This window comes from Leptodactylus fuscus, chromosome 1 (assembly GCF_031893055.1).
Source record: "Leptodactylus fuscus isolate aLepFus1 chromosome 1, aLepFus1.hap2, whole genome shotgun sequence".
NCBI lineage: Eukaryota > Metazoa > Chordata > Amphibia > Anura > Leptodactylidae > Leptodactylus > Leptodactylus fuscus.
Window position 1 is genome coordinate 313,519,566 of NC_134265.1, and position 19,455 is coordinate 313,539,020.

The 19,455-nt window shown below is 43.1% G+C and overlaps 1 protein-coding gene across 1 annotated transcript in view; it reads left to right on the top strand.

Annotated features, from left to right (window-relative positions):
• Positions 1-15,727, top strand: part of SCFD2 (sec1 family domain containing 2) — a 378,807-nt gene extending 363,080 nt beyond the window's left edge. Inside the window, exons 8-9 of the mRNA XM_075259676.1 lie at positions 344-463; positions 15,262-15,727. Coding sequence (XP_075115777.1) covers positions 344-463; positions 15,262-15,354 — 213 coding nt within the window. The 3' untranslated portion in view covers positions 15,355-15,727. The remainder of the gene's footprint in view (positions 1-343; positions 464-15,261) is intronic.
• Positions 15,728-19,455: the final 3,728 nt, after the last annotated feature.

The following is a 19,455-nucleotide window of genomic DNA, read 5'->3' on the forward strand; positions in this document are numbered from 1 at the left end:
TCCTGCCCCTGTTTTGTGCAGGAAACGGAAACCTGCAGAACAGAGTCCCGGGCGCAGATGTGAACGAGCCCTTAGTTAGTTGCTCAGACGAGCAGGATTTTATTTTGCTTTTGCTTGAAGTTAAGGCTGTATTTTGTTTTGATCTTTTTGTGCCCAAAGTCAAGGCTTATTTATTTTTCAGTTTTTTTCTAAATATACCAGTTTGCTTCATATTTTGTGTCCCTGTCTTGACTGTTTGGGTCCGCACCACTGCTTCTACCGAGCTAACTTCCCACAGTACCTATACCAAAGACATGGCAACCGAAGATAATCCAAGTCCTCATTGTTTCTGTTATATATCTAGGTGAGCCGGCCACATCCCGGAGACTCTTCCCTCTTGATCCTCTTCATGATCGGTGGAATCACTGTTTCAGAAGTCCGGATGGTTAAAGACCTTGTATCAACTCTCAAACCTGGAGTTCAGGTACTATTAGATCACTAGCATGTAAATCTCTTATGTACATAATGCCTGACCAGTACATATAAGAAAAGGTTATATTACATTCTAATAAGAGAGTACAGTATGATACAATGCTGCAGAACTTTTCATTATACAATAATTATGTTATATGTACAAAAAAACTGAATTATTTTTATAGACGACCCATTCTTGGGATAGGTCATCAGAAAGGTTAGTGTGTGTGTGTAGGGGGGGAGGGGGGTTCTGATACCCAGGACACCTGTAGATCAGCTGTTTGAAGTGACTGCAGTGCTCACTTGCATGAGCATCAGGATTTCTTCATGGGTAACATAGAACACAATCTGTTCTATACGACCATGCAATGCCATTACAGTCTCATCCCCTATAAGTGAATGGGACAAGGCTGTAATGACTTCATACAGCCACAATGAAACAGATAGAATGCTACGTAAATAGTGAAGACGTCATAGTGTTCATACAAATGCCATGGCCCCTTCATACAGTGTTAGACTCCCACTAGTCTTATTGCTGACCTATCCTGAGGACTCCTTTAACTACAATGCAGAAACAATGTTTGTCCATACGTACTAGCTGGACAAATGAATCACATGAAACCCAGTTACTGCACTCATCTCATCCAATAAATATGCAATAATAAGGTATATATTGTGCTTTTGAGTCAATACATGTTTTAGAGGAAAGAAAGACATTCGCCCATTATCTGTACGGGGGCCTACAGGAGATGTCGAGGAAAGGAAGGATCTGGCATGATGAATCCTGCGGTGCCTGGCAGAAAAGCTTGCCTTCCTGGTCCCATTAAGAACCAAACATACATGTGTATGGGGGAATTGAAAGGATTAGTTGTCTGGCTACACTGTATGTTTGATTATGGGCACTTTTAGGACTTATCTTTTTTTCTTGTTGCTTGTTCATTGAATTTGATGACCCATAATTATTTTATTATTCCATTGGCATAGTGGTATAAGATTGAGTTGTATGGAAACCCAAATAGAACCTTGGAGGAAGTAAGTGGTTAAAGGGGTTATGCAAAGTTTGATACTGATGACCTATCAATAAGTATGTGGTCAATAAGTATAAGATTGATTAGGGCCCTACACCACGACCGTGAACTGACCAACTATTTCAGCCACCAAAAGTCATATACACTTCTGGAAGTAGCTCTGCTACTATTCAAGTGAATGTTAACAGGGCTGAAGTTCACAGCACCACCACTTCAGGGTCTCATAATGATGACCTATCCCGTGGATAGGTCATCAGTATCCCACTTTACTGGGTCGTGGACAACTCCTTTAAAGAGATCCTATCACTCAGACAGAATTTTTTCTAGGTACCACGTCAGAATAGCCTTAAGAAAGGCTATTCGTCTCCTACCTTACGTCATCTTCTCTGTGCCGCCATTCGCCTACAATTCCGGTTTTTCTAGGTATGCATATTAGCTCTCTTGCAGCACTGAGGGCGGGCCCCAGCACTCAAACAGCACTGGGGGCGTCCCCAATGCTGCAAGAGAACTCTCTCCAGCGCAGCCTCAATCTTCGTCAGGAGCGTCCTCTTCATCCTCTTCTTCCGGCGGTGGCTTGTAACTTCAAGGCCTCGGGCATAGCAGACTGCGCATGTCCACAGGCCACGAGAAAATGGCCGCTTGCACAGTATTGCAAGCGGCCATTTTCTCGTGGCCTGTGGGCATTGAGAAAGCTAATTTGCATACCAAGAAAAAACGGGATTGTAGGCGAACGGCGGCGTGGAGAAGACGACGAAAGGTAGGAGACGAATAGCCTTTCTTAAGGCTATTCTGACGTAGTACCTAGAAAAAATTCTGTCTGAGTGATAGGATCCCTTTAAACAATCCCAGGATAAGCCTGTTAAAGGGCTTATGCATTTCTACAACTTCCTCCAAGGCTTGTAGGCTACAAGGATGGTTCACCTGGAAGGTTTAGTCTATCACACTGTGTAAGGGATCTAAACTAATGCATTTAGTTTGGATCCTCTGACTTTGTGTGTGAAGTTTAGCATGGTTGAAGACAGTCACGTTCCTTGGCAATAGCGCGTAATCCCCTAGACTATGTTAATCGCTAAGATGGACCTGTGCTCGGGGGGAGGGCTCCTCCTCACATCCATGATAGGATTAGAAGCTGGAAACATTTTTTTTCTGTTTTATGAATTCCATAGAAGACATTTGTGACAAATGTAGGTGTGTAAATAGCAGCTACTAATTTAAGGATTGTCGTAATGCCAAGGAATAAAAAATAGAAATACTCATTTCTTAATCCCTATGATTGAATGGGTTTAGTGAGATATTGCTTTATCTGATGTCTGAGCCTGTGACACTTTCACACCTCTGCCTGTGGTGTCAAGAAATACTCGGATCACCTTGAGATTGAAGAGCGCAGCTTAGGTTAGTCATTAGATTTGTCTATGAGCTTAGTCCATAATTCCTCTGATGGAATGGTTAATGGAATTAACTAGATATGTATTAATGCTCTTATTCCATTTACAGATATGAGAAACCATTAGCATTATCTAGAATGCGTGTAGCTTCCCCCCATAGGAGATGCAGGAGCAAATCTAGACAAGCCTAATTCTTTTCCAGGTCCATATTTTATCTGTAAATGATGTGGGGCTGACACCTGTCGCTTCTGCAGGATGTGCTAAGTACGGCTCAGCCAAGATATGACGCGGCAACCTAATGATTAATCTATTGTACAGGTTTTCTTGTCTTGACTTCAGCTTGCTATTCTTATCTCAGATGTGCCGAATTTCCATGTAATACTTGTCTGTTCTGGTTTTGTTATTCACTTCTGGAAGTGCAGCAAAATGTTATCAGTTTTATTCAGCTTTTCTTCTGTGCATTGTAAAGTTTTACACAGACTTGAATAGAATTATATTTCCGTGCAAACGTTTGGAACCATGAATGCTGGACATACACGTGAGGTACTATATATTTGTTGTATAGAGCAATACGGTCGGCACGTGGATGATATCTGTATGCTGCTCGCACCTCTACAGCCCATTCACTGCCTCCAGTTAGCCCAGACAGCAAAACGGACATGTATAGGACCTGTGCTGAGGGTTACCCATGGCTCAAAACCGTATACACGGGCCTATTATAATACACGGGTGTGTGTAGGGAGACAGAAAGGTGAAAACGCGATATTACGATGACAATGCCCACAGTCATGTGTATGAAACCTTAGAGCTTATGTAAAGAGAACCTTCATGTCCTCAGAGATGTGCGGTATTATATATTGCTAGAAAGCCGATAGTGCGCTGAACTCAGCTTTCCAAGTATGCGCCCCGATGCTGAAGATATCATTGTTGTTAGTTTTGTGACAGTAGTCTTCCATAGCTTTGTACTATTAGGGGGGAATTCAGCGCAGAGTCGGCTTTCTAGTGGTATGAAATACCGCACATCTCTAAGGACATCTCTTTGCGGAAATGTGAGGTTCATGAAAATCCCTGACAGCTCTCCACCCTGCTCATTTGGTGAAGGTGTGCTGCTTGTGGTTGATCCATTATTCACAGATTGATTTCCTATACTTTACAGTGTCTGTGGGCCTCTAAAATCCAGACATCACATGGATGGCATCTGTGTGCCACAGATATTAATGGAGCTCTATGGTCTTTAAAATGGAGCATGTCTGGGCTCTTTTTCCACGGATCAACAGTCTGAATGGAGGTCTGCATGTATCCTTTAAGATAAGTTCAGATGGAGTTTTTTGGTCAGGATATTGAGGCCGTATCCGCCTCAAAATCCTGACCAAAAAGACAGCTCCCATTGAAATCAATGGGAGCTGTTCAGGAGTTTTTTCTGGGAGCCGTTTCTTCCAGCTCCTGGAAAAAAAGAAGCGAGATGCTTATTCTTCAGCTCGAGTCGCCTCACGATTGGCCCTGAAGACACTCCCTCCTCCGGACTAGGCCCATTCATTGGGCCTAATCCGGAGCGGAGTGCGCGGCTGGATGCTGGTGCAGTGCATCGGCTTTCAGTCATGGCTACCCAGTTTTTTGATCAGAACCTGAGGTGACCTCCACCTCAGGTTCCAATCCAAAAAACCCTGTGTGAACTTACCCTTAAAAGAAATGGGTCAGCCAGCAACCCGTATGCCCAACATTAAGGGGAAAAACTTCACAACTCAGAATATGACAATCGGAATAAATCCTTGGCTCAACATCCTAGCCAAAAACAAGATGGAATGGACGCCATTGTTATTTCCCTAATTACTGTTTTAGATTGAGGCTACACATTGCGGAAAAACTGTGCATTTTTTGGTTACACATTTTGTTTCAGTTTTTTTGAGTCAAAGCCAAGAGTGGCTTCAAAAGTAATGGAAAATATAAAGGAAGTTCTTATACTTCTCTCTTATGCTCAATCCATTCCTGACTTTGGATCGGAAAACTGAAGCAAAATCTACTTTTTATCTTCTGGTATAGTTGAGCCCCTAGGCACCCATTGTTTTCTATGTGGGTTGTACCCTGTTCACACTAGTGCCATGACTTTCATTTCTAGCTGAGTTATGATAGCTATGACTCTGATACATCTGGCTATTGAAGTCTATGAGAGTATATAAGTCTATATATTTTACCCTGTGTCTACCAAATATTGAGCAGAGAGTCAATATGAACCTGACCTTATTGTTATTAACCTACTTTCTGGTCCTAGGTACATATTAAAGAAAAATCTGTCATTATTACTAGAGATGAGCGAACAGTGTTCTATCGAACACATGTTCAATCGGATATCAGGGTGTTCGCCATGTTCGAATCGAATCGAACACCGCGTGGTAAAGTGCGCCAAAATTCGATTCCCCTCCCACCTTCCCTGGCGCCTTTTTTGCACCAATAACAGCGCAGGGGAGGTGGGACAGGAACTACGACACTGGGGGCATTGAAAAAAATTGGAAAAAGTCATTGGCTGCCGAAATCAGGTGACCTCCATTTTAGACGAATAGTGGATTTCAAATCCGGGTCATATGAGAATGTGAACTTTGTGACTATGAGACAGGGATAGCTGTACAGGCAGGGATAGCTAGGGATAACCTTTATTTAGGGGGGAATGTTATTAAAAATAACTTTTTGGGGCTCTATCGGGTGTGTAATTGTGAGATAAACTTTTTCCCATAGGGATGCATTGGCCAGCGCTGATTGGCCGAATTCCGTACTCTGGCCAATCAGTGCTGGCCAATGCATTCTATTAGCTTGATGAAGCAGAGTGTGCACAAGGGTTCAAGCGCACCCTCGGCTCTGATGTAGGAGAGCCGAGGGTGCACTTGAACCCTTGTGCACCCTCGGCTCTGCTACATCAGAGCCGAGGGTGCGCTTGAACCCTTGTGCACACTCTGCTTCATCAAGCTAATAGAATGCATTGGCCAGCGCTGATTGGCCAATGCATTCTATTAGCCCGATGAAGTAGAGCTGAATGTGTGTGCTAAGCACACACATTCAGCTCTACTTCATCGGGCTAATAGAATGCATTGGCCAGCGCTGATTGGCCAGAGTACGGAATTCGGCCAATCAGCGCTGGCTCTGCTGGAGGAGGCGGAGTCTAAGATCGCTCCACACCAGTCTCCATTCAGGTCCGACCTTAGACTCCGCCTCCTCCAGCAGAGCCAGCGCTGATTGGCCGAATTCCATACTCTGGCCAATCAGCACTGGCTAATGCATTGTATTGGCGTGATGAAGCAGTGCTGAATGAGTGTGCTTAGCACACACATTCAGCTCTACTTCATCGGGCTAATAGAATGCATTGGCCAATCAGCGCTGGCCAATGCATTCTATTAGCGTGAACTGAGTTTGCACAGGGGTTCTAGTGCACCCTCGGCTCTGCTACATCAGATTGCTACATCTGATGTAGCAGTGCCGAGTGTGCATCAGATGTGTAGTTGAGCAAAACTGACTCAGCACTGCTAAGTCTCTGCATTCGCATAGGAATGCATTGGCCAGCCTTCGGCCAATCAGCGCTGGCTCTGCCGGAGGAGGCGGAGTCTAAGGTCGGACCTGAATGGAGACTGGTGTGGAGCGATCTTAGACTCCGCCTCCTCCAGCAGAGCCAGCGCTGATTGGTCGAGTTCCGTACTCTGGCCAATCAGCACTGGCCAATGCATTTCTATGGGGAAAAGTTAGCTTGCGAAAATCGCAAACTGACAGGGATTTCCATGAAATAAAGTGACTTTTATGCCCCCAGACATGCTTCCCCTGCTGTCCCAGTGTCATTCCAGGGTGTTGGTATCATTTCCTGGGGTGTCATAGTGGACTTGGTGACCCTCCAGACACGAATTTGGGTTTCCCCCTTAACGAGTTTATGTTCCCCATAGACTATAATGGGGTTCGAAACCCATTCGAACACTCGAACAGTGAGCGGCTGTTCGAATCGAATTTCGAACCTCGAACATTTTAGTGTTCGCTCATCTCTAATTATTACTATTTCTATGAAGAGGAAATGACGTTTGCCCTTTGCTCCCAGATTATCGCTTATTTCCATAGCGGATATGCCTATTTTGTGCATTTCTAGGTTATACAGGGTTATATTTCCCTAGTAAGAATGCATGTAATGTACGCATGAAATAAGCCGGTAATTTGTGTGCCCTCTGGGAGGGATTTCAGTTTTCCCTAGAATTGTACATTGAAGCCGTGTCACATTAAATATGTAATTCAACCGCAGATAAGAATGAGTTTTGAAGTTCTGCGATGGGGTTTGCTGGTGATTCATAGGTCACATACATACATGGTCGCTGATGTTTCACCTAACTTGTGCTCATATGATAGCAAATGTAATCACCATAAAAATAATATCCACTTTATTTACCTAAAGTGTTATTTTTGTGTGAATAAATACTTCAAGTCCGTCTCTAGCAGCAAAAACACTGAGATGTATTACAGGAAGTAATCATAACCACTGCTCTCTTATGTGTGAGCTTCTTGCTTGATAGTTCACTTTATTTATTGCTTTGATATCAATTCTTTGCTAGCCCCCACAGTATACTGGCCATATTCAGTGCCACAACTATCCTGTGTGTCCTGAACACGCAAGACACATTGTAGTGGTATTACTATTAGTACTGTCTACAGCATCATATATATGGTGACTAAGACAGTGCAACAGTTTTACAGTACTATGTGATGCTATAAACAGCACTAATAATACCAATACAATATTCCAAGATGGACTGGCTCGCGTATTGCCAGACTTCATGTTTACAACACACAGGAGGCAATTTGTGCTTCCCATTGGGGTCAGGGACAAGAATACCTCGCACATACACTAAAGTCAGACTTCCACATACTGTAAATCTGTGCCCCATTGCTGTCTTCTATAACTATTGGGCTGGAGTTTCTTAGGTTGATGCGGTGTTTACGCTTACTGATAACTCTATATGATGGTGTGTATGTTGGATAGTTGGGAGAGAGAAAGGCAAGGGGTCTTCTGCTGCCCATTAATGGAGATGGGTAAGGTATAGAAGAATAAATGGAGCTATGGGAACAAAGCATGCCTCATAGCTTTTCCCGAGCCTGCTTTTGAGCTCCCGAGATAGTAACACTTACTTGAATAGGCAAACATGAAGCACCCTATATGACCATATTTATTTACAGTGTTAACATTACAACCCGCCTAATAATATGTAGAACCTCCTTGTACTTCTAAAAGAACTGGGACTCGTTGAGGCATAACTCCACAAGGCCTCTGAAGAGGTCCTCTCTGGCACCAAGACATTAGCTGCAGATCCTTTAAGTCCTGTAACTTGCGAGGTGGGGCCTCGATGGATCAGACTTGTTTTTCCAGCACATTTCACATATGTTCATTTACATCTGGGGAATTTGGAGGCCGAGTCACAATCTGAAATCCTTTGTTTTTGTTCCTCAAAACATTGCAATGTGTCAGGGCATTATTCTGCTGATAGAGGGCACTGCCATTAGGAAACAAGATGCCATGAAAGGTTTTACTTGGCCTGCAACTGTGTAAGGTAGAATGTACTTGTCTGAGTAATATTCCATGAATATCAGGCCCCATGGTTGCCATTAGAATATGTCCACAGTATCACACTACTTGTCGTCTTCCCATGGTGCATTCTGATGTCTTCTTTTATTCAGGTAAGTAATGCCGAGGTACTCAGTCATAATGTAAAAGAAAACTTGATTTACCAGAATATTCCTCCTCCCTTCATTGTTCCATTGTCCATTTACCCATGCTCATATGCCCATTGTAGGTGCTTTTGGCAGTGGACAAGGGTCAGAAAGAGCATCCTGACTTGTCTGTGGCTATCCAGCCCCATGCACAGTGTGATATGCCAACTATAATCATAACCAGTATTAACTTTGTCCTACAGTAGCTCTGTTTTGTCAGATCAGACAGATTATTCCTCACAATCAGCTTTGAGTACCTTTGACCCTATTGAACTACTGTTACAAGGTACTCATCACTGCATAGCAAGAACACCCCCACAAGACCCGCAATATTGGGTATGCTCACCTTTACCTAGTAGATTCACACTAAAGACATCAAAACTATGAATTAACTCATGTGGAATTATATACTTAACAAAAAAGTGTGAAACAACTGAAAATCTGTCTTATATTCTAGGTTCTTCAGAGTAGTCACCTTTTGCTTTGATTACAGCTGTGCACACTCTTGGCATTCTCTTGATGAGCTTCAAGAGGTAGTCACCAGAAATGGTCTTCCAACAGTCTTGAAAGAGTTCCCAGAGATGCTTAGCACTTGTTGGCCCTTTTGCCTTCCCTCTGCAGTCCAGCTCACCCCAAACCATCTTGATTGGGTTCAGGTCTGGTGACTGTGGAGGCCAGGTCATCTGGTGTAGCACCCCATCACTCTCGTTCTTGGTCTAATAGCCCTTACACAGCCTGGAGGTGTGTTTGGGGTCATTGTCCTGTTGAAAAATAAATGATGGTCCAACTAAACGCAAACCGGATTGAATAGCATGCCGCTGCAAGATGCCATGGTGGCCATGCTGGTTCAGTATGCCTTCAATTTTGAATAAATCCCCAACAGTGTCTCCAGCGAAGCACCCCCACACCATCACACCTCTTCCTCCATGCTTCACAGTGGGAACCAGGCATGTAGAGTCCATCTGTTCATCTTTTCTGCGTCTCACAAAGACACGGTGGTTGGAACCAAAGATCTCAAATTTGGACTCATCAGACCAAAGCACAGATTTCCACTGGTCTAATGTCCATTCTTTGTGTTCTTTAGCCCAAACAAGTCTCTCCTGCTTGTTGCCTGTCCTTAGCAGTGGTTTTCTAGCAGCTATTTTACCATGAAGGCCTGCGGCTACACAAAGTCTCCTCTTAACAGTTGTTGTAGAGATGTGTCTGCTGCTAGAACTCTGTGTGGCATTGACCTGGTCTCTAATCTGAGCTACTGTTAACTTGCGATTTCTGAGGCTGGTGACTCGGATGAACTTATCCTCCGTAGCAGAGGTGACTCTTGGTCTTTCTTTCCTGGGGCGGTCCTCATGTGAGCCAGTTTCTTTGTAACACTTGATAGTTTTTGCAAAAGCACTTGGGAACACTTTCAAAGTTTTCCCAATTTTTCGGACTGACTGATCTTCATTTCTTAAAGTAATGATGGCCACTCGTTTTTCTTTACTTAGCTGCTTTTTTCTTGCCATAATACAAATTCTAACAGTCTATTCAGTAGGACTATCAGCTGTGTATCCACCTGACTTCTGCAAAACACAACTGATGGTCCCAACCTCATTTATAAGGCAAGAAATCCGACTTATTAAACCTGACAGGGCACACCTGTGAAGTGAAAACCATTTCCGGTGACTACCTCTTGAAGCTCAACAAGAGAATGCCAAGAGTGTGCAAAGCTGTAATCAAAGCAAAAGGTGGCTACTTTGAAGAACCTAGAATATAAGACATGTTTTCAGTTGTTTCACACTTTTTTGTTAAGTATATAATTCCACATGTGTTAATTCATAGTTTTGATGCCTTCAGTGTGAATCTACAATTGTCATAGTCATGAAAATACAGAAAACTCTTTGAATGAGAAGGTGTGTCCAAACTTTTGGTCTGCACTGTACATCCCTCCCTTAAACAGGTGTCATTGTCATGAGATAATGGGGATGATTTATTAAGATTTTTTTTAGCCCCAAATGCCTGTATCATACTGATGAAGTGCCCACATGATAGATCATCAGTATGTGATCTGTGGGGGTCCAACACCCAGAAACCATATAGATCAGCTATTCCAGCATCTTCCAGAAACTACTACAGTGGACAGTGGATGGAAACAACTCTTCTCCTGTTCAAGTAATAGGTGCAGAGCTGCAGTACACGGAGACCACCACTATATAGGTGATGGGGCTGCTGCTCCACTACTATTACCTGAATTAGAGCTTCTGCTCCCTGTCCACTGCAATGACTTCTGACACCCAGAGGCTACTAGAGCAGCTGATCTGTGCAGGGTTCAAGTGTCGGACCCCCCACAGATCAGATAATGATGACCCAATTAACCTATCAATATGTTTTTAGATTGCGGGACAAAAACAGAATACCCAGAAGAAACTGGTACAAACTCTATACAGATGTTGCCCCTAGCCCACTTCCATCCCAGAGCTCCACTTGCCGCAAGTGCTAACCCCTGACCCACAATGGTGTCCGTAGAGGTCACACATCTAAGGCTACGTTCACACTGCCCACTGGAGCTTATCTTTCATTGTAAAGAAAGCTTCCATCCTATTTGTAATGTTACAGTCAATGACCACAGATGCAGACCGAATGTGCTTCATCTACATCCGTCATTTCATTGTTTTTTAGTCCGTTGTTCTGTTCCTATGTCAAATGAAATCATCAGACTAAACAATGCAATGTGAAAGAGTATAAGGTCCACCATGGTAGCATTTAGTTGTTTTTTCTCTAATATGAAATAACTATAAAGTGAGGACAGATCCTCTCGAGTAATGCTATGGGTTAACTTTTTTGTTTTCTACGTTGGCCCGTGAGAGCACAACAAAGTATATGTATCCAGTCTGGTTATTTTACAATGATTAAGGATTTATTTTTCCACATTTTGGGTTTAGTTGCAATTTCCTGAAGTGACGATTATATTTCGAGGAGATTAACCATAGCAGACTGACTATGGAGTAATGTCCTGTGCTAACATGGCTTTCTAATTTTCTCCCTCAATAGTTCTATAGCCCAGACTTCCACCTGTGACTTTGTCTAGGACCCCTGACACACAAGCTATTATGGCATTGAAAATCACAGATGGTGAATGAATTGCCCATGTGGGGTGTATGCTGTAAAATTTCACTTTTAACTCTGTTAAATTGAGGAAGATACTCAGATGAGAGGTGAAGCGTCTTCAAGATTACAAATCAAGTCAAAATTATCCTATATGTAGCTGTAAAATTGCAAGTGCTAATGCCAGAAGCAAAGATTTCCAGCTGCTGACTCTGAATATTCAACAGTAGCCGAAAATAGCTCTTAAAATTGCTGTGGAAGGTGAATGGTGGATGCAGCTATGAGAGTGTACCAGGAACCTGCAGCTGCCAGGCTCAGTATTCCCAAAACCACTGATATTTAGTCCCCTGGGTTAGAGTAGACCTTGTACCAGTACGGTACCACTGGTGGACCAGGGATAAAGAATGTTGATGGAGAATATGTATGTCCATAAATCATAAAATATAGTTATTATTTCGGTTAATGAGTATTGATGGCAAATATGAAGTCTTAGAAAACTTTCTTAGGCTAAGGCCTCACATTGCGGAATCGCAGTTCTTTTTGTTGCAGATGTTACTGCATTTTTTTGAGCCAAAGTCAGGAGTGGATTGAACAGAAGGGAGAAGTATAAGAACTTCCTTTATATTTATATTCTTGGTTTTGGCTCAAAAAAAATGCAAAAAAAAAAAGCTGCGTTTCCGCAACGTGGGGCCTCAGCTTTAGAGGGAACCTGACAAATGCAGTCTGCAGGCAGGATGTTATAGAGCAGGAGGAGCTGAGCACATTGATGTATAGGTTTGTGTGTGACGTCATTGATACATTGAAATCTCTGCTCTTTCTGCGTTGAGAAGTCCAGTAGGCTGTCCTATCAATGACTGACGCTATCTCTGTATGTACAGTCATAGAGGGGAGGCTGTCCATCACTAATAGCTCCGCCTCCTTGACTTCTCAACTTAAAAAGAGCATAGATTTCAATGGATAAGTGGCAAGTTATACTGAATGTTATGCCTAAAACTATGTACCAATCTGCTGTATAACATGCTGCCTGCAGAATAAACTGCATTTTTCATGTAACAGGTTCCGTTTACAGGGGCTCTCCTGTATGGTCTCCTATGTGGTTCTATTTGGGATAAACCACAGGTTTCCAAACAGGATCCCACCCTGGGTCAAGTGATCTGAACTGGCACCCACCCACTCTGCCTTCTCTCCCATGTTCACTGCTTAGTTACCTGTGCTATGGCGACTGGTTTTACTCAGGGGTGTAACTACCATAGAGGCAGTGGAGGCAGCTGCCACAGGGCCCGGGCCATTAGGGGGCCTGTTGACAGCCGCTACCGATGCATTTTTTTTTTTTTTAATTGGCCGTTACGGGCCCTATTTACTTGCAGATCCTGGAGATAATACTTTGTGCAGGGGCCACTATGGGGGATAATACTGTGTGCAGGGGCCACTATGGGACATAATACTGTGTGCAGGGGCCACTAATGGATATAATACTGTGTGCAGGGGCCACTATGGGGGATAATACTGTGTGCAGGGGACACTATGGGGGATAATACTGTGTGCAGGGGCCACTATGGGACATAATACTGTGTGCAGGGGCCACTATGGGACATAATACTGTGTGCAGGGGCCACTATGGGACATAATACTGTGTGCAGGGGCCACTATGGGACATAATACTGTGTGCAGGGGCCACTAATGGACATAATACTGTGTGCAGGGGCCACTATGGGGCATAATACTGTGTGCAGGGGCCACTAATGGACATAATACTGTGTGCAGGGCTTACTAAGGGACATAATACTGTGTGCAGGGGCCACTATGGGGGATAATACTGTGTGCAGGGGCCACTAATGGACATAATACTGTGTGCAGGGGCCACTATGGGGCATAATACTGTGTGCAGGGGCCACTAATGGACATAATACTGTGTGCAGGGCTTACTAAGGGACATAATACTGTGTGCAGGGGCCACTATGGGGCATAATACTGTGTGCAGGGGCCACTAATGGACATAATACTGTGTGCAGGGCTTACTAAGGGACATAATAGAGTGCAGAGGAAGGGGGTCGGTCGAGGTCTTCGCCGTCGGTGTCAGTTGGGGGGGGCCTGATGTCAAAAGTTCGCCACGGGGCCCTGCCATTCCTAGTTGCGCCACTGGTTTTACTATTATATCTATCATCTAATTTTCAGCCAGCCTTCATAGTACAGAAAACTAGCATGGAATATGAGAGGGGGAGGAGCAACTAAGGGTCCCCTTTTAAGTTGGGGTATACCACGTTTCTTAATGGAGCCTGCCTTTGCAGTTGTGGAAAATCTTACAAGCCATGGTTGCTTTGTTAAGAATTTTGGGAGAAAAATGCAAAATAAGGGTTCTCTTTATAATGTGTAAAATGTCTCCAGCCTGGTTAGGAGGTCTTCGTTTAGCAATGAAAGTGTTAAGGCCGATATTTTCTGCTCAATTTAGTGCTCAGTTAAGCATTGTGCTCCATCAATGGTCCTGTTAAGTGAAAGACGTCTTTCTGGTGCTCCTGATCCCAAACAAATTCTTCTCCCCATTTCACTTCTCATTCATCGCTTTCAAATAGAGCGGCAGAAATACTTTCTCCTTTTCAGCGGTGATTCAATTGTTGCGTACTGATAGACAGGCTCATGCGGACGCCTCAATGAGGCCCTAATGAAGACCCTAACGATCAGCACATCATTAATAAGAAAGATAGCTCCAGAAGTATGCTGCGGGAATGTTGGCCGGCTCTATAGGGCACATTGAGTTTTGACCGCAGGGACACCCCATATGGCGCACGTCGGGCATCAGCTTGACCCGTGTTACAGGTTACCTACTCCTGAAGAGGTTTTAACCCTCTGAATGCATTCACTAAAAAGATGCCACCATGCTGAGAGGGTTAACAGAAAGGCAAATTTACATTCTTTTCAAATTCCAAAGCAAATTATTGGGGATAATAGCCAAAATTGCTGAATTAGAGATTACCGCAAGGATCAGGGTTGTGTCACTAGACTTATGCATTTCATTCATTGATGAGTGAAGACATTTTGGGGAAAGATAGATTTTCTTCATAGCGTCATTTTATAGTCTGAATATATTGGTATCATTATATTCATTATTTTACATATACCCAAAACTCATTATGGATAATGTAAGGGACTCTCCTGTGTACACAGGGCCACACCAGTCACAAGAAATCTTGAGTAGTGACCCAGTGTCTCTCTGACCAGTCCACTAGTTAGATATGGTCTCCACCATTCTTCATAGTCTCAAGGCCACAACCAGTTAGAGAATTTGGAGATCTGTATCACAAAAGACAGATCCTCATCGTCTATAAAGATATATCATACATTTTATTTGTATATCGCCAAATATTCCGCAGCACTTTACAAATGATAGGCTTCATAGACAAACAAAATGAGACACTAAAGTGTAATAAATCAAATCACATAATAGGAGTGCGTTAGACCTAAAAAAAAAAAAAGTGTTTGTGTACATTTGCTTTAATGCAGGTTTTTTTTTTCTTCCCGAAATAGTGGCGCCCAGAGCCTGTAACACCGGGTTTGTGTCTTACACTTGTTTGTTTTTGTTCTAATTTTAGGTGGTTGTTCTGTCCACAAGACTTCTAAAACCGCTCGACATTCCTGAACTGCTGTTTGCAACAGACCGTCTGCACCCAGACACCGGCATCTGAATGTTTTCTGCACAAGATGAGTGATGATCCCGGGTTAAAATCACAACCAGATCAGTTCTGCTAGTCTAATATCTATAAGAGGGTGAAGAGCCTTGAAGATTTCTATTGAGTTTGTTTGTTTTTGTATTCACTAAAATCTGTCATTGAATAGGTAGTTCCCGGAGAAGCTGTACCCTTGTGCCTTGTGAGGATTCTCTCGTCTGTACACTTTCTCCTCCTTACTCCAGCAATGTGCTATGACATGTCGCTCATTACCTGCTGTACTGTAATGCTGGCAAGTCCAGGCAATAATAAAACTTAGCTAATATATGTTGACTGTCTTAATGGGGCGATAAACACCTGTCTGTAAGGAGATTGATGGTGTTATGTAACAGTGTGCAATGTTCTCGTCTATGCTCTCGGGCAGGGACATTACTGGGTTTGGCTCCCCTGGGAGGTGTGTTGAGCAATGTACAGCTGGTCATAGGAGAGGAACATCTTCTTCTAGGTCTACCTCATTATAAAAGTGGGCACTCGTTCTTGGTCTAAGACTTGTTGTTTACTTATATATTCCTCCTACGCCTCTTAACAATTAATTGGGAGGCTATGGTACAATAAGTTGGCAGGACAATGTTATCAGTAAGGTTACTATTACATCTTTTAATGTAAAACAACACCAAAAAAGGATCCCCTAAGATATTGATAAAAAGTACATTACACCTTATACCTCATAAACACCCTGGTAAAGCTTCAGATATCAGTCAGTAAACATCAGACATGTGATAAGGGATTGGGGAGAGGGAAGAAAGATAAAAGCAGGGGATCATAGGTATAAAGCTTTACTTATAGACAGGCACACCACAGGGATAGGGGACAGAGAGCGAAATCAATCCTCCTCTTCATCGCCATCTGGCCTGTCCATGCTGGAATAGTCTCTGAGCAGGCTGAAGACCAGCCTCTGACAGCCCTGCATGGACATTGTCTCCCAATTCATAATCATCCACTTTATGGCAAGCTGCAAAGCATCTTTAACACTGTTCATACCCTACCAGGCTTTCTGGATAGGGTTAATAGGGATATCTGCTGGCTCTGCTAAGACTGTTTGGAAAAACATGGTTTGTAGCAGGGTAACTGACGGAACAAAGACCTGGCATGGAGGGGTATTCGGGGGGCACTGACCTTGAGAACGTTCCTCCCTGTGTGTGGACTATACGACACCGCACAGCTGATTTTTTTCCCCTTTGCAGTTCAGAACCGGGAATTAGTTGGCTGGATAAGGAGCCTTAGCTTCAGTGCATCTCAAGGAGGGTACTACTTGTCATTGAAGAGACACAGACAAAGCTGTCTGTAGATGGGTCCCTGTCTATGGAATGAGTGGTATGACATAGTGTCCTTTCTTTTGGAGGAGAGCAAATTTGCATAATTCATAAATATGTATAAGTACACTAATATGGAATCAGGAAACTTTCACAGGCTGTTGGTATGACCCACACAGTTTGTCATGGATGTTTTTAAGAATGTTGACCCGTTGGGTAATGAAGTGGGTACACATGTTTCCCTGTCAGTAATGTCTTAGAGTATCAGCAGTGTTGATTTTTGTACTTGGGTAGTATTAATGGCATTGCCACAGTGGTGCAGGTGCTTCGGTTCCACCTAGACCCAGGAGCTTTAGAACAGAACACTAGTGGTCTCCATAGACCACCATTGTGAAGGGGCGGATTATGATGTGGATTACGCCCTATAATCCGCCCCCTCTGTGCCTGTGTGAACGGGCCCTTAAGGGACCCATAAGGCGTCTTTTCCCAATATGACCATAACAATACAATAAATGATACATTATAGTTGGGGGGCTTGGTAGGGATTCTGCATTGATGCCCAGGAGCTTTATGTTCATCTCTTCCCATCCTTCCTTTCTAGCTGTCATCCCTGATCTGCATATTTTACTATTTGCATTCCATATTTCTTACGGTGATGAAGTCTGTTATATCTTACTTCCCAGATAAAGCAAAGACATCCACATTCTTGTTTATTTTTTTGCAATTCTTGAGATTCTTCTTTTATTATTTACAGGCTGGTTTGTGAGTCAATAGTACCAGCAATAACCACACAAAGGACATGTAGCGTGTGTTGCGTAATACACTGCATGCTCTGTTGATAGTACAGGATCCCCATTTTATCTATACTTTACCAAGAATTAGAAGACAGGCAAGCCAAAAAAATACCTAGCCATATACAGAGACCAAGTCAGACAAAAGAGTCACCTGGCATCTTTGTTCAGTTTGTTGCCCTTGCTTTGTAAGCTAACACCTTGGCCATGGTAGAGTGGCTTGCTGGTCCACCAGCCCACATGCTCCACTAGCCACCACCCAAGTTACACTCCAGAATAGCACAGACTAAGCTTCCCTTCAAAGCACTAATCGGAAGACTATATGTTCTATATGAAAATGACACTTAAATATTAATAGCCCATCCTTAGTCCAACCCCCATGATTGATGAGTCCGCACCACTTGGGCGAGCGCTGATACATACATTGTGTATTGGCTGCACCTAGTATTGCAGTATACTACTAGGCACAGACCTATGCAATGTACAAAGCTATGCCTTGTATTCAGTTAATCAACGAAGGTCCAACATTTGACAGTCCTACTCATCAACTGATTACTACTGGATATTGACAGAACATGAATACTAGCCATGGAAAATCCCTTTAAGGCTCCACGTTATGGGAACGCAGCTTTCTTTGTTGCAGATTTTGTTGCAGTTTTTTGAGCCAAAGCCAGGAGTGGATTAAGCAGAAGGGAGAAGTATAAGAACTTCCTATATATTTCACATTCCTTTTGTAGTTATTTGTAGCTTTGGCTCAAAAAACTGCAACAAAAAAAAGCTGTGTTTCTGCAACGTGAGGCCTCAGCCTAAAAGAGTTACGTGGCAATGTAAAATTTTTACAGTGCATGCATTTCTCTTCCTCTCCAGCTGACACTCCAACCCTGATCTCCGCTCTATTCTATGGAAGCTGAAGTAGAGCAGAGTCGATGATATAATCGAGAGGCCGTACAGTGGGGGAGGCTGAGGAATGAGACTTCTGCCCCCCAAACCTCGCTGTGCTCTGCCAAACTAAACACTGTGGTGCTGAGGACTCTATACACTAAGCAATATTATATAGTGCACTGTAAAAAAAAATTGCGATCCCCACATAACCCTTTTAAGGGTCAGACATTGACTTTCAATGTAGCTACCTGTAGGTGGCACTAGAGAAACAATTCTCTTCCTTCTCAAGTAAAACTATTTTGGAAGCTTGTTTCACAATGAGACTCAGAAGCAACAAAAGGGCTGCTCCAGTCACCCTGACTTATTATTTGATCATTCTCCTTTTGCCACCTATAACATTAAATACCCATCTCTGCATTATCTGATTTTGTTTTTTTATACATTGGCATTTAATCTTGGCACAATGAGGGCTCCGTGGTTTATCTGAAGTGATGTGTTTAGGCTTAAACTGCAGATTTTTGACCTTTTTATCTCCCAGGATGAGATGGAGAAAATAACAGCATTGTACCTTGATTTTTACAGAGTAATAATTGCCGGAAAGATGTGAATTTACTTACAAAGGTCAATATCGCTAGTTATACAGACAGGCACATTAATGTATCACCTTAAGAAATGTCAAACATGTGACAATTGAGTTCACACATCAGACATGGGCCATACGGATCCATTGTGCAACTGAGTATATCAAGGCCAAGAATATTACCATACTGACAATGGACACATTTCCATATTTATTGTGTGAAGTACTCAGAACTACATGATGGGACTTGTCATGTGGGATGTGTATTGTTTCCATAGCCGTATATTGCCTCATACCAGTCTGCACTTCACTTGTGTAAATGCCGCCACACGTACTACTGATGTGCACTTGTGTATCTCAGCATCACAACAAAGAAATAGCACAAAAAGCCTGTTGTGAAAGAACATGAGTGCTCAGCTTTAAAGCACGCAGGTCAACTAGACAATATGTCCTTTGTGCCAGGGGACATCATACACAATGTATAAAATGTATATTGCCAGCAGAGAGTCAATGGAATCCCATATAGCAGGTGAAGGAGATAAGAGCCCACAAT